Source organism: Aristolochia californica, unplaced genomic scaffold, assembly GCF_029961685.1.
Source record: "Aristolochia californica isolate CCGP_79_NKW_82.1479 unplaced genomic scaffold, dmAriCali1.0.hap1 SCAF_13, whole genome shotgun sequence".
NCBI classification, from domain to species: domain Eukaryota; kingdom Viridiplantae; phylum Streptophyta; class Magnoliopsida; order Piperales; family Aristolochiaceae; genus Aristolochia; species Aristolochia californica.
This window is the reverse complement of record NW_027181804.1, coordinates 27,117,576-27,131,037: the sequence shown is the minus strand read 5'-3', so window position 1 is coordinate 27,131,037 and position 13,462 is coordinate 27,117,576. Positions and strand designations below refer to the sequence as shown.

At 38.5% G+C, this 13,462-nt stretch overlaps 1 protein-coding gene across 2 annotated transcripts; it reads right to left on the bottom strand.

Moving 5' to 3' along the window:
- Nucleotides 1-765: 765 nt before the first annotated feature.
- LOC137948490 (protein TPX2-like) lies at nucleotides 766-12,502 on the bottom strand. 2 transcript variants are annotated; one of them, XM_068794577.1, is made up of 17 exons: nucleotides 11,933-12,502; nucleotides 11,370-11,522; nucleotides 10,326-10,632; nucleotides 9,975-10,083; nucleotides 9,778-9,828; nucleotides 9,544-9,641; nucleotides 9,382-9,460; nucleotides 9,166-9,228; nucleotides 8,973-9,059; nucleotides 8,437-8,534; nucleotides 8,175-8,262; nucleotides 8,003-8,068; nucleotides 7,846-7,908; nucleotides 2,424-2,501; nucleotides 2,267-2,314; nucleotides 1,964-2,093; nucleotides 766-1,237 (listed from the first exon to the last, which is right to left on the bottom strand). In XM_068794577.1, the coding sequence occupies exons 3-16, from the start codon at nucleotides 10,394-10,396 to the stop codon at nucleotides 2,001-2,003; spliced, it is 1,092 nt and encodes a 363-aa protein (XP_068650678.1). In that variant the 5' UTR covers nucleotides 10,397-10,632; nucleotides 11,370-11,522; nucleotides 11,933-12,502; the 3' UTR covers nucleotides 766-1,237; nucleotides 1,964-2,000. The 2 variants fall into 2 exon arrangements, with proteins under 2 accessions (XP_068650678.1, XP_068650676.1); XM_068794575.1 differs by having other exon boundaries at nucleotides 8,437-8,579; nucleotides 9,975-10,074.
- Between the last annotated feature and the right edge of the window lie 960 nt (nucleotides 12,503-13,462).

The following is a 13,462-nucleotide window of genomic DNA, read 5'->3' as shown; positions in this document are numbered from 1 at the left end:
ATATATTTTGAAATTATTTGATTTAATTTCAAATTACATTTTGGTTGCAAGTCTTTTAAATTATTATACTCTCAAATTAGGGCTATGGATAATTGAGTTTTTTTTTTATTTTTTTTATTTTATGATACAATTACTTTGAAAACATACTTGAGATCAAAGTTGAGTTGTATAGGTTGTTGTAGAATCACCTAAGACTAAATCGTATTCTTGTGTATTTATTATTTTAATATATGTGTATTTAGAAGGTTTTGTGCTATAATTGAAAAACAAGTAATACTTGTATTTATAAAGCAATTAATTAAACTTTGGATAAATTGATTGGCAGCTGAAAATTCATTTACCCAGTTGCTCCTTATATCAGTTTGATGCTTTCAAGTATCTCCCAGATTTTCTTCGATACATCCAATGGAAATTCTAGGTTTCCTTTAAAGTTCTCAAACCTCGCCTCAAATCTTATTAGTATCTCAATTTTACTAACTTGTTTTGGGAATAATAATGGTCAAATTCTTATTTTCTTTTCTAGGGTTTCCAAACAGACCATTAAAGACAATTAAACTACCCATCTCGCTTTCGACCCTGTATTTCCTGAACATCTCTAATACTTGCAGCATAAGAACTGCTTATCTTGAAAAAAAACTTAAAAGTAACTAAAATTGAATAAAAAACTTGAGACCCTGAAAATCCCTTTTCATATTCTTACTCAACAAGATGAAAATCTAGGCACAAAGTTCAATTCTTATGACTGGTTTAGCATTAGAACACGTATTTCAGGAACTTTAGAGATGCCTGATCATATCATTCATCGGTTACTCAAATTCAGCTGAGCATCACATTTTGTATCAGAAATAGCTCTGTGCAATATCAGAATTCTGAAAATATAATTCAACAAAACTTACAAGCTGTTTAGGCGCTATAGAAAAAATGCAAGAATTGGAGCTGCATTTCCTGTGCTAACTCCAGCTTGGCATACTTTTACTACTGACTTGACAAACTCATCTTTACAACAATCAATACCATCAATGAGATTCTGGATAAACCCAACTGCAACAAAATAAAAGCTTTAATGATTTATGAAAGATTTCCTACTGACAAGCTTCACAAAAGCTGGATCTCAGAGAGAAGAACTCTCCTTGGAAGAACATATTTATCACCATCAGCTCACAAGTGCACAATGTAAGGTGTCAGGGCTCACTCCAGAACATTCCTATCTCCCAGAACTTGTCAATGGATGCTGCAGCTGCATAGTGATGACCATGTGCCCATGGAATCAAAGTCTTGATTAGAAGGTGAATAACAATTCCATAGTTTTGTTCATAGAAAACCTCTGATGCATAATGAAAAATGAATTCCACCCGGAAAAAGCATTCACTACTTCATCATATGAACATGTGGTTATTTCATCAGATAATTCAAAAAGCAAGAAGAAGGAAAGGTCCCTGTGATGCCCCTACTCTCATGAATTGCAATGTGAGGGAACAGTAAAATGTCAATCCTATAAATAGAAAAAGTCCAATAAATACACCAAAAACAAAAAACAAAAACATTATTATGACTTTCAAACTATGCTGATTTCATATTGCTGCCACTATCAAACAATTTATAGACATAAAAGAACACAATTAATCACTTTACCCTTTTCAGCTCTTTAATCTATTTCATATTCCTGCACTAAACAAGCGTCTCTGAAAACTAATGTCAGCTGACATGAAAATTTTATGCAATCATTCGGTGTTTTTCTGGCCTATTTGAGGATTTTCTCCTGCCCTCATTCTTGATAAACTTTAAACAATATATTGCATCTTTAAATAGAAATATACCAGTACATCATACACCACATATCTGCCTTGTAGGCCAGATAAAAAGAACAGAGCAACAAGAAACCTTGATATTGATTGAAGAATGGATGACTTATATTGGCACATTATAAGTAACTATATCCCACACTCATCAGTCCTCAACTTACTCTTTGTATGATTTATTGAGGTCATCTACACATGTTCTCAAGATCTAACTTCCGTCAAACCCCCTTTACTCCCACACATACTCTGCTTTCCCCTTAGGTTTTGCGATATTTCTTTGCTCAAGCATGTGCCCTGAAAGTATAAATTTGATGAAACACCCTTAGAAGATATATCACCCTCAAAAGACTCACAGAAACACTTATCATGTGTAAAAAGAAAGAAAGTTTAGTTATAACATCCTTGAACTCCTAACTGACAGCTGATCAAGCTGAGGATGCTTAGTCAGTTTTCTTTCAGTAACTTACCTTGCTTTCTTCTCGTCCTAAGAAATCTGTCGTGTTCTCTTTTGAACCCTTCCATTCAAAATAACAAAGTATATATAAGCATGAATCAGAAAAGAAAAATAAAAGTAAATAGGACATGGAACAAATGCAATACAATCAACATGTCAAACATGAAAACCTTATTAGGTGCTCGAGGAATGCAAGACAATTTTGGCTGAGATTTTGCACTTTGAGGAACTTCAGATGCCAGTGAGAGCTAACATTCAAAATCACAAAGAAATGGGATAAGTTACAGCCACATTAAACAGTAAAAACCACAATAGTCAGATCAATATTAGTGGTGTTACAGACATACTTATTGTTATAACTAAATCGAAAACGATTTCGAGATTATATCCAGCATCGAAATATATATGTAAATGAGAAATAAAAAGAGGAAATAAAGAAGTAAATCAATCACACACAAAAACACAGAAATTACGTGGTTCGGCAATAGCCTACTCCACGGGAAGAGACGACGAGCGATTCCACTAAATCAAAGACAAGGGCTGTGCGGCTCCGAGCGATTACAAATCGATTTTCGATTTCTCCCGTCAAAACCTCTTTTTCGAAAACCCCCTTATAAACTCAAAACCCTGTTTTGGCTTAACAAGGTCGGGCCATAACAGTGTGGCCTAATCGGGTAATCGGGTTTACATTCAAAACACCTACATAACAAATCTCCACCTTGGCTTGAATGCAATTAATCCTCTCTGAAAAATGGAATTATCTATCGTCATCTCCACCTTGCCCCTTAGGGCATCCTCTTCAGATACTACGAATACCAATCCAATCCAAGTAGTGCTTGAACTTGAGTGTAGGAACTGGTTTGGTCATCATATTTGCAGCATTCTCTGCGGTACCAATCTTCTTTACCTCAATCTGGCCCTGAGAGACAATATCTCTCACAAAATGATATTTGACATCAATGTGCTTAGTTCTCTCATGATACATCTGATTTTTAGTCAAATGTATAGCACTCTGACTATCACAGTGAACAACTGTAGCACCTTGTGGTAAACCAAACTCACCAAGTAAGCCTCTCAACCAGATAGTCTCTTTCACTGCCTCAGTCACAGCCATGTACTCGACCTCTGTGGTGGATAAGGCAACTGTAGTCAGTAATGTTGCCTTCCAACTCACAGCACAACTCGAGAGAGTGAAAACATAACCTGTCAGAGATCTCCTCTTATCATGATCGCCAGCATAATCAGAATCAACATAGCCAACATCACCATTATCTCTGCAACCCCCAAATACCAAACCAGTATTAGTAATACCCTTCAGATATCGAAATATCCATTTCACAGCATACTAGTGTCCCTTGCCCGGATGTCCCATATATCTACTCACAATACTAACTGCATGTGAAATATTTGGACGAGTGCAAACCATAGAATTGCACTAGCATATGGAATATGAGACATGTGCTTCTCCTCCTCCTCGGTCTGCGGTGATGACTCTGCTAAAAGTCTGAAATAAGTAGCAAGTGAAGTGCTGACAAGTTTAGAATCCTGCATCCCAAAATGCTCAAGTACCTTCTCAATATAATTCTTTTGTGACAGGTACAACTTGTTTGCCTTTTTATCCTTGCGAATCTCCATGCCCAATATTTTCTTTGTTACGCCCAAATCTTTCATCTCAAAATCACCACGGAGTTGAACCTTTAACTTGTTGACCACAGACATGTCTTTTGCTGCAATAAGCATGTCATCAACATACAACAACAAATACACAAATGAACCATTTGCAAGCTCCCTGAAATAAACACAACTGTCATGCTTACTTCTAGAATAATCATGGTCCACCATAAACATGTCAAACTGCTTATACTACTGTCTAGGTGATTGTTTCAGCCCATAAAAAGATTTCTGAAGCAAACAAACATAATCCTCCTTTCCCAAAACAGAAAACCCCTTAGGCTGATGCATATAAATCTGTTCTTCAAGCTCACCATGTTGAAAAGTTGTATTGACGTCAAGCTGCTCTAGCTCTAAGTCAAACATGGCAACCATAGCAAGCAACACGTGAATAGAGCTATGTTTCACAATGGGTGAGAATACCTCATTGAAGTCTACACCCTCTCTCTGACTATAGCCCTTTGCCACTAAACGTGCTTTGTATCTAGCATCTTCCTCACCTGGAGTTCCTTCCTTTTTCTTGAAGACTCATTTGCATCCAACAATCTTCTTTCTAGTTTCACAAGCTCCCAAGTTTGATTCTTTTGGAGAGATTCCATCTCTCCATTCATAGCAATAGTCCACTTTTCAGAATCACTACCCGTGACAGCTTCACGGTATGTAGAAGGCTCTTGAAATTGAACGGTCTTTGCCACAATCAATGCATAAGCAACCATGTCTGCATAACCGTACTTTTGAAGTGGCCTAATCTGCCTCCTCACTCGATCTCGAGCCAAACTGTATTGTTGCTCTTGTGATGCATCTTCTACCTCACTAGAATCTTGCACCTTTTCCTCAATAGACTGAACTGGAGTGTTTACTATGTCTTTCCCAGAAGTGTCACACTCTAGCTCCACCTGTTCATTGATATCATGATTTCTACCTGCATCATCAGACTCCTTTCTCGGGTGAAGCTTATAAGTTTCATTAAAAGTAACATCTCTACTAATAAGAAACTTAGGTGACTTTGGATCAAGACACCATAATCTATACCCTTTCACCCCAGATGCATAACCCAGAAATATACATTTTTTAGCACGAGTTTCTAATTTTCCTTCATTAACATGAGCATAAGCTAGACAACCAAAATTTTTTAAACTAGACTAATCAGCAGGAGTTCCAGACCATACCTCAACAGGAGTCTTACACTCAATAGTAGTCGATGGAGACCGACTCACCAAGTAGCATGCTATGGAAACTACCTCAGCCCAAAATTCTTTACCCAAACTTTTATTAGAGAACATACATCTAGCCCTCTCCAAGAGTGTCTTGTTCATGCGTTCTGCGACACCATTTTGCTGAGGAGTCTTCCTAACTGTGCGATGCCGAGCGATTCCCACATTCTTGCAAACATCATTAAACTCCCCTGAACAAAACTCCAAACCATTATTAGTCCACAGATGCTTTATCTTCTTACCAGTTTGGTTCTCAATCATGGCCTTAAATTGCTTGAAAGTAACAAACGCTTCATCCTTTGTCTTTAGTGGATAAATCCAAACCTTCCTAGAGTAGTCATCAATGAAGCTAATGAAGTACTGAGCACCACTTTTTGAAGGAACACGAGAAGGACCCAACAAGTCAGAATGAATATAGTCCACTGTACCCTTAGTTCTGTGGATTGCTGTACTGAATTTAAGTCGCTTTTGTTTCCCAAAAACACAATGTTCACAGAAGTCTAAATTCCCTGTTTTTTTACCACTAAGCAAACCCTGGTTGCTCAAAATTGTCATACCCCTCTCACTCATATGCCCTAAGTACATATGCCACAGACGAGTAGTGTCTGGATCTGAATCTGCAGATGAGGAAACTGTTGCAACACCTATAATTGTACTGCCCTGAAACACATAAAGGTTACCAACCTTTTTTCCTTTCCTCACAACAACCAAAGCACCTTTACAGACCTTAATAACTCCACCTTCAGCAGTATATCTGCAACCAAGACAATCAAGAGAACCCAGAGAAATAAGATTTTTCTTCAAATCTGGTACATACTGAACGTCTAACAAAGTTCTCACTATACCGTCATGCATCTTGATTTGAACCGTTCCAACCCCTACAGTTTTACAGGGCATGTTGTTCCCCATCAAAATTGTACCACCATTCACCGACTGATATGTCGCAAAGTAATCCTTGGTAGGACACATGTGATAGGAGCAACCCGAGTCAAGTATCCACTCATCTTGTGAGTGTGCAGGACAAACATCAACTAAGAGAACATATTCTGAACCATCTGAATGATCTTCAGCAACCCCAGCAACGTCTTTATTTCCTTCTCTTTTCTCCTTCTCTTTAAGTTTTGGACAGTCTCGTACAAAGTGACCCGGTTGACAACAATAATTACACTTGCCCTTTTCCCCTTTTAACTTTGACCTAGAACGACCACTGACTTTAGAATTTGATAAATCTTTTCCCTTCGTTCTCCCTCTAACAAACAAACCACCTACTTGTTCCTCGTTCCCATTGGTAGACACCTTCTTCCTCAACTCCTTAGAGTATAAGGATGCCTTAACATCCTCCATAGATATGGTATCGTTCTCATGGAGCATAGCCATAACGAAGTGCTCATAAGAGAAAGTAAAGAGCACAGTACAATCAGTACTTGATCCTCATCTTCAATAGTACCATCAATATTTTTCAAATCCATAACAATCTTATTGAATTCATTAAGATCTTCTTTAATAGATGTACCTTCTTTCATCCGAAGAGTGTAGAGGCGTTGTTTCATGGATAACCTGTTCGTGAAAGATTTAGTCATATAAATACTCTCCAACTTGAGCCACAAACCAGCCGCGGTAGTCTCATCTGCAACCTCCCGCAAAACCTCATCCGTCAAGCACAACTGAATTGAACTAAGTGCTTTGATGTCAAGTTCCTCCTTGACTTCCTCTGACATCGTCACTGGAAGCTTCTCCTTCCCATTCAATGCTTTGTAGAAACCCTGTTGAACCAACAGGGCACGCATTTTCACGCGCCATAAACTGAAACTCATTTGCCCATCGAACTTCTCTACTGTATACTTCGCAGCTATTTGACCAAAATAATCTCAATTGCAAAACAGAAAAAAAATTAAGTTCCCTTGCTAGGTTGATTAAGCCCTCTCGGCACTTACAGAAACAAGTAGCAGAACAGGGCTCCCTCAAGACTCACGAAAAACGAGCTTCTCTCTCTCGGGACAGAGATCTCTCTGTCGCCGCTCAGAGCTGCGGAAGCAGAGAGAGGAGCTAAGATCCGGCGCCGTTGCCAGAAAGGCAGCTCTGATACCAGTTTGTTATAACTAAACCGAAAACGATTTCGAGATTATATCCAGCAACAAAATATATATATGTAAATGAGAAATAAAAACGAGGAAATAAAGAAGTAAATCAATCACACACAAAGCACAGAAATTATGTGATTCGGCAACAACCTACTCCATGGGAAGAGACGACGAGCAATTCCACTAAATCGAAGACAAGAGTTGTGCGACTCCGAGCGATTACAAATCGATTTTCGATTTCTCCCGTCAAAACCCATTTTTCGAAAACCCCCTTATAAACTCAAAACCCTGTTTTGGCTTAACCGGGTCGGGCCATAACAGTGTGGCCTAATCGGGTTTACATTCAAGGCACCTACATAACACTTATCCTATAAAGAAACATTCAGTATGCAGGGAAACCAGATCATAGTAGCTAAAGACAAATGATTTCTCTAAATTGAACATTTAATACAGGCAATGTTCCAAGGTGATCAAATTTTCAGGCACAGTGAGAAAACAGATAATCAATGCACACAATTATCAGACGAATATATCATTGCTCTGCTTGTGCTGATATTACATACTAAAGAAACATCACACCTTATCTTTAAACAGCTACTAAAGTAAAAGATAAATGACATACTCACCTTGCTCAAAAGTTCCGTAGGTGGATTATGCTGAAATCGCTTGTCTGTCGAGAAATTAAATCCCTGTAGAAATGCAAAATATGACATGAAAACCTTCAAAATCAAGATATTAGAAAAAGTAAATCATGCTTAGTTATTCAATAAACATAAACAGAACCATGGGTATAGTGGTTTCACGCTTGACTGTTCGAAAGACACCCATATCCCCTTTACTTGTAAATATCTGCATGTTTATAAAAGAAATATCTTAAAGTAAATATCTACTCATTGACATAGAATATTGAACTTGTTAAGGTATTTCTAGGTATAGAAACAGACTGTCATATTACAAGATACAAGTAAACCTTCTTGTCAAGAGGTCGAGCTTTCAGTTTGTGCACATTATCTTCATGTTTTAGATCATCTCTCACATTGGCTCTGACCAAAACAGTAAGAAAGGGGTTCATCCAGAATAAGCAGCCACCAATAAAGACTACCACGAAAAAGCTCCAAATCTTGGATAAAGAGAAGTGCATAAAATTCTCAAAAGTGCACTCTCATTAAACATAAGCCACTCAATGACATGAAACCTGCCTGTAAAACAAAAGTTACCTTTGAGGCTTAGAAGGTGCCACAGATTGCTGCATGAATTGAGAGGACCCAATCACTCCAGTAATCGTACCAAGAGTTGTCCTTTCCCTCTGCATGACCTGCAAATATGACATCATCAACATCTTACAGAGCAAGACAACTACCTGGCTTTGATTTAGGACATTAATCAGTCAGTCACAAGCAAGACACCATCTTCAGTGCAAACTGGACATAGCTGTGTAACCCTAACTACTGTTCACTAGCTCTTCATTAGTTAACTTTTAGTACTAGTGATTCACTATTCTACCTTCCATATTTCTAGAAAATGAAATGATTCTACAGTGAATTTTTTCCTGTGACATTCTCAAGTCACCTATACAAAAGTAGAATTGTTTGTAGGTTACCCGAGGCCACGCATACTTAGGGTTAGCACCATTAGTCTTCATGACTACCATAGAAGTAGATGCTATGAACAAACCAAAAAAAGAAATAGCATGTTCCCTAAGATAAGAAACGCTACTCTCATTTACAATGACATCAAGTAAAAAACCACATACCTTCACAAAATATTTTCCAGGCAACTGTGATGAAGACGCATTAAACAAGTGGTGCTTGGCCCTCTCAGATGTCTTCAGGTTAAACTCCTAAAATACGCAACATACAAGCAAAACATTCAACAATGACAGCAGGCCCATTAATGACAAAGAATTCTCTAAATTGACATTATGGAGAAGGGTAATAATCACTGACTTGAAACTCAGGTATCCGGGGTGTACGTTTTTGTAAGAGTGACAATGATGGCACTTCAAAAATCTGTATTTACAAAATATAAAAATTGTGACCACATCAAACACTTTCTTGTTCAAAATTTATCGTCAGACAAATGTCAGTAAGGTTCTGTGTGTGGGGAGAGAGAGAAAGAGAGGTAGTGTACTATTATAAGACCAACAAATATGAGGTGCTAACTTTTCGATTCAAAGGGCGTGCTCTAAATATGGATGTAGTGGTTGGTCTGCTTTCTCCAAACTCCATACCATTCTTGGACCTGAAATTTCAGTTTAAAATGTTTTGGGCTTACCATTTCCTCAACAAAAAACTACATTTACCGATATAAAAAGTCAGCTCTACCTCATCCTTTGTGCTCTTTTAGATGTTAACAATTCAGGCTCCCTAGGAATAGTCAGCTTCAATCTTGGCAGCTCAAAACAGCCATCAGCAGGGGCACCCTGCAGGAGCATTAAACATTTGTAAGGATTCGGAATTAGTCAATAAATACTAACAAATGAATGCTATCCAAGGAAAAAGGAGAAACCACTTCTGGAAACGTTAATGAAGTTCTTGGGATTTCAAAGAGTTAGACACCTTTTTGGAAACCTTGTGGGTCAAATTGGTTTGCTGCTGTGAATCAGGTACCTGTCATTGGAAAAGATATGAACACTCTAAACAATTGCATATATAGATGCTAAATCCACAAAAATAAACCATTTCAAAGAGTAACTATCATTCAGCATAACCAGCACTTAAATGTATATAGATTGGAGATACTCGTCTTATTCCACCTTGCACAGATGGCCTCCCTCAAGCTTTTGCCTCTTAGCAGCCTGAATCTCATTTGCAGACTGATTCTTTATAATTCTCTCAACTTCATGTCCTAATACCCTGTCAAACCTAATTTTAGAATATATTTAAATTACATAAAAGAAAAAACATTTAAAAAATGAAGCTCATTAATTGAAATGTTTAAATCCTGAGATAACCCATCCCAGCAGTAACTTCAAACAAAATCTGTAGTATAGCTGAGCATGGAAATCAAATTAGATACGTCAAATAAACCCAATCAAGCTAAATCTGAAAATTATATGCTAATATGAATTGCAAATTCCATGTAGTCAAAGCGGAAACCTAAGCACCTGTGCAGTGATCGACTAGAAAATTTAACTTCCAACCGCTGCTTGGCCAACTGACTCGCTGTAGGTTTCATCAATGTTGTGCTTCTTGAAGATGGTGCGCTGACAAGAGACTTTGCCTTTGCTTTAGGACCATCTTGGATGGCATGATTATAAAAAGTGCATCCTATTAGGAGGAATATGTATAAGTGTTTTAACAGGTAAAAGTATCATAATATCAATGTTGTGCTTCTTGAAGATGGTGCGCTGACAAGAGACTTTGCCTTTGCTTTAGGACCATCTTGGATGGCATGATTATAAAAAGTGCATCCTATTAGGAGGAATATGTATAAGTGTTTTAACAGGTAAAAGTATCATAATATTAATGACAAGGAAGCATGACTGCAAGTAAGAACTCACTAAATATTTGTTTATAAAAATAAAAATTAAAAATAAATAATTTCAAACTTGAAAGTTGAAACATGCCAAAGATTAAAACAACAATAACGATCAACCACCTACAGTTAGCAGCAGGAGAAAACCCTTAGCATAATGAATGTGCAAAGACTCCTAAAGTGCCTACTGTTTTGACTAACCTCTTCTTTTGCTACCAAGATGCTCTTGAAAAAGATTAATGGAAGTCATAGAAAAAAGAAAGTAACAAAAGGGAGATATTTTCCAAGCCATGTTCAATAATTGTTTGGATAAATTATGCAGATTTGTTTGAGTCACCAACAAATGAAGATATCCTCAAGAATTTAGATAAACTTAATAGAGTCAATAATTTCATAGTTACTTGATTTAATGGTTATATGCTAATAGTTTCATATTTTGGATGGCCTTTAGGTCTTTAGAAAAGAATGAAGCACCAAGTGGAAATTTACATGCCAAATGCCAAATAGTGTCTGATTAGTCATCCATCTCTCATGGAAATTTGAATTTCAACCTAGTGATCAAGAAAACAAAAATAAAAAAGAACAGAAAAAGAATCAAGACCAATGCCCAACAAAATCTGTATGAAGCCCCATTTGGACTGGAGAATCCAAAAACAGTATTTCAGAATGTTACCTTTTCTCTCTTCATCTGAGGCAGACACTTCCGGCCATACACCATTAACTGAGCGAGTAATAGTACAGGTTTTTTGTGCTGCATCATTAGAACTATGATAGGTATTTGTGCTCTCTGCGAGTATACCCCTTGCGTTCAGCTTTGCCACATAAGCTGGAAAGGCAGAAATGTTTTCAATTAACCGGTTAATTTTGGTTCAGATTACTTCTTAGAATTTATGTAAAACAGGAGCAAATGAAAAAATGACAAGAGAACCGAAATGCAGCAATCAAGTCCAAGATTAACAAGGACAAAGAACTGCACCAACAACTAAAATCAAAAGAAAACGCAACTGTTTTTCATTATTGTTTCTTAATGCTGTATTTTAATGAGTCATCTGGGCAATCAAAACACTTTTTTTTTAGTAAGCCGTACGTTATCCAATCTGGACGTAAATCTGAGTTTAAACCATCTACATTGTCCAGAGGTAGATTCCTGCATGCAGAGTAACTAACAGCAGCCAAAATCAAGTGCTTCAACTCGAAAAAGCGAACGAATCGACTAGGGTTTCCGTACGGACTTACGAGAAGGTGGATAACTGCCAGCAGTTTGAAACCACAGCTCAGCCTCCCGGCCCTCTTCAAACGATTCCCCGAGAACAAAGTCAAAGTATCTGGGGGCGTCAAACTCACAGTCGAAATCGGTTTCTAAAGGCGGATCTTCAAAATCCTCCATTTCGTCGACCATTTCGACTCCTTAAAACTCTCAAGCTTCAGTTAAGTAATCACGGCTCGCATACCTCCCGGACCTCTTCAAACGATTCCCCAAGAACAAAGCCAAAGTGTCTCGTGGCCTCAAACTTATAGTCGAAATCGGTTTCGAAAGGCTGCTCTTCAAAATCCTCCATTCCGTCGTCCATTTCGACTCCTCGAAACTTTCAAGGTATCAGTTAAGCAATCACGGCTAGAATGCCATCACCGCCATGGATTTGAGGGTCTTCTGTTGTGGTCACTGCTTCCTCAGTGCTGCAATCACGGCTAGAATGCCAGCACCGCCATGGATTTGAGGGTCTTCTGTTGTGGTCACTTCTTCCTCAGTGCTGCTCTGCGAGGAATCAAGGAGCTGATTCGAGCAATTTCCGGCCGAAAATGTGGCAGATTGCCTTCAATGAGATGAGTAAGACCGCAAGGAAGAAAACGTTATATAGCGCCGAGGTAGAAATTTGAAAGAGGGGCCCATGCATGAATCGCTAAAAACCCATTATACCCCTACAAAATTTGAAAATATTTCGAACATCGCTTCGTAACTGTGGCTACACTGTAGGGATAATTTAGTCTTTTGACAGGCAAGGTTTCTCCTCCTGTCTTTTTCCTGGAAGATAACACGCGTTTTCCGTTTGCGGGCTTTGAAGCTTTTTCCCCCTAAAATACCCCTCATAGTTGAGACCAAACTCCCCTCTAGTCGGCTTTCCCGAGGGACAAATCCGTCATGAAATATAAAACGCATGTGCCCGTTTCCGTCATTTAGATAGCGTGACGTTGACTATCCAATATAAACGGGAAGCCAGGAGCGCATTGTGACCGTTGGGTACTTTTTCAAACCAATAATTTTGAATTTTGAATTTGACGATTTTACCCTTAAAGTACTCCCGTTATGGAAGTCACGGGATGGGCGTTTGATGAGATCTCCGTACAATCCAGAGTCGACCCAAATGGATCTAGAGACTCCGGTCCGTACATATCGGGGCTTCAACGAAGTGGTCCGGTCTATTATATCCGGTTTCGGTGTGTGGGCCTTGTCATTGAGACTTTTGTGACGGTGGAATCTGAGAGAATTTTCTAGAGTATAACGAACGAGGCTTATGATAAAGAGTGGCCTGATACGTGGCTTGAACCTGGCGGTGTGTCCACGGGTTGGGGACGGTGGGGACAGACTCACCAGACGCGGACAAATCCGGATTTTGTCGGGAAACGCCTGGAGGCTGGAGTGGAATCTCTTCTGGCTTCTTCCCTGTCCTCTCTCTCTCTCTCTCTACAGATTCCTCCTATTTACCTTCTTTCTCCTCCTAAAACGCTTTCTCCTTCTATTTTGCCACCTATATGACGTACTCGCGT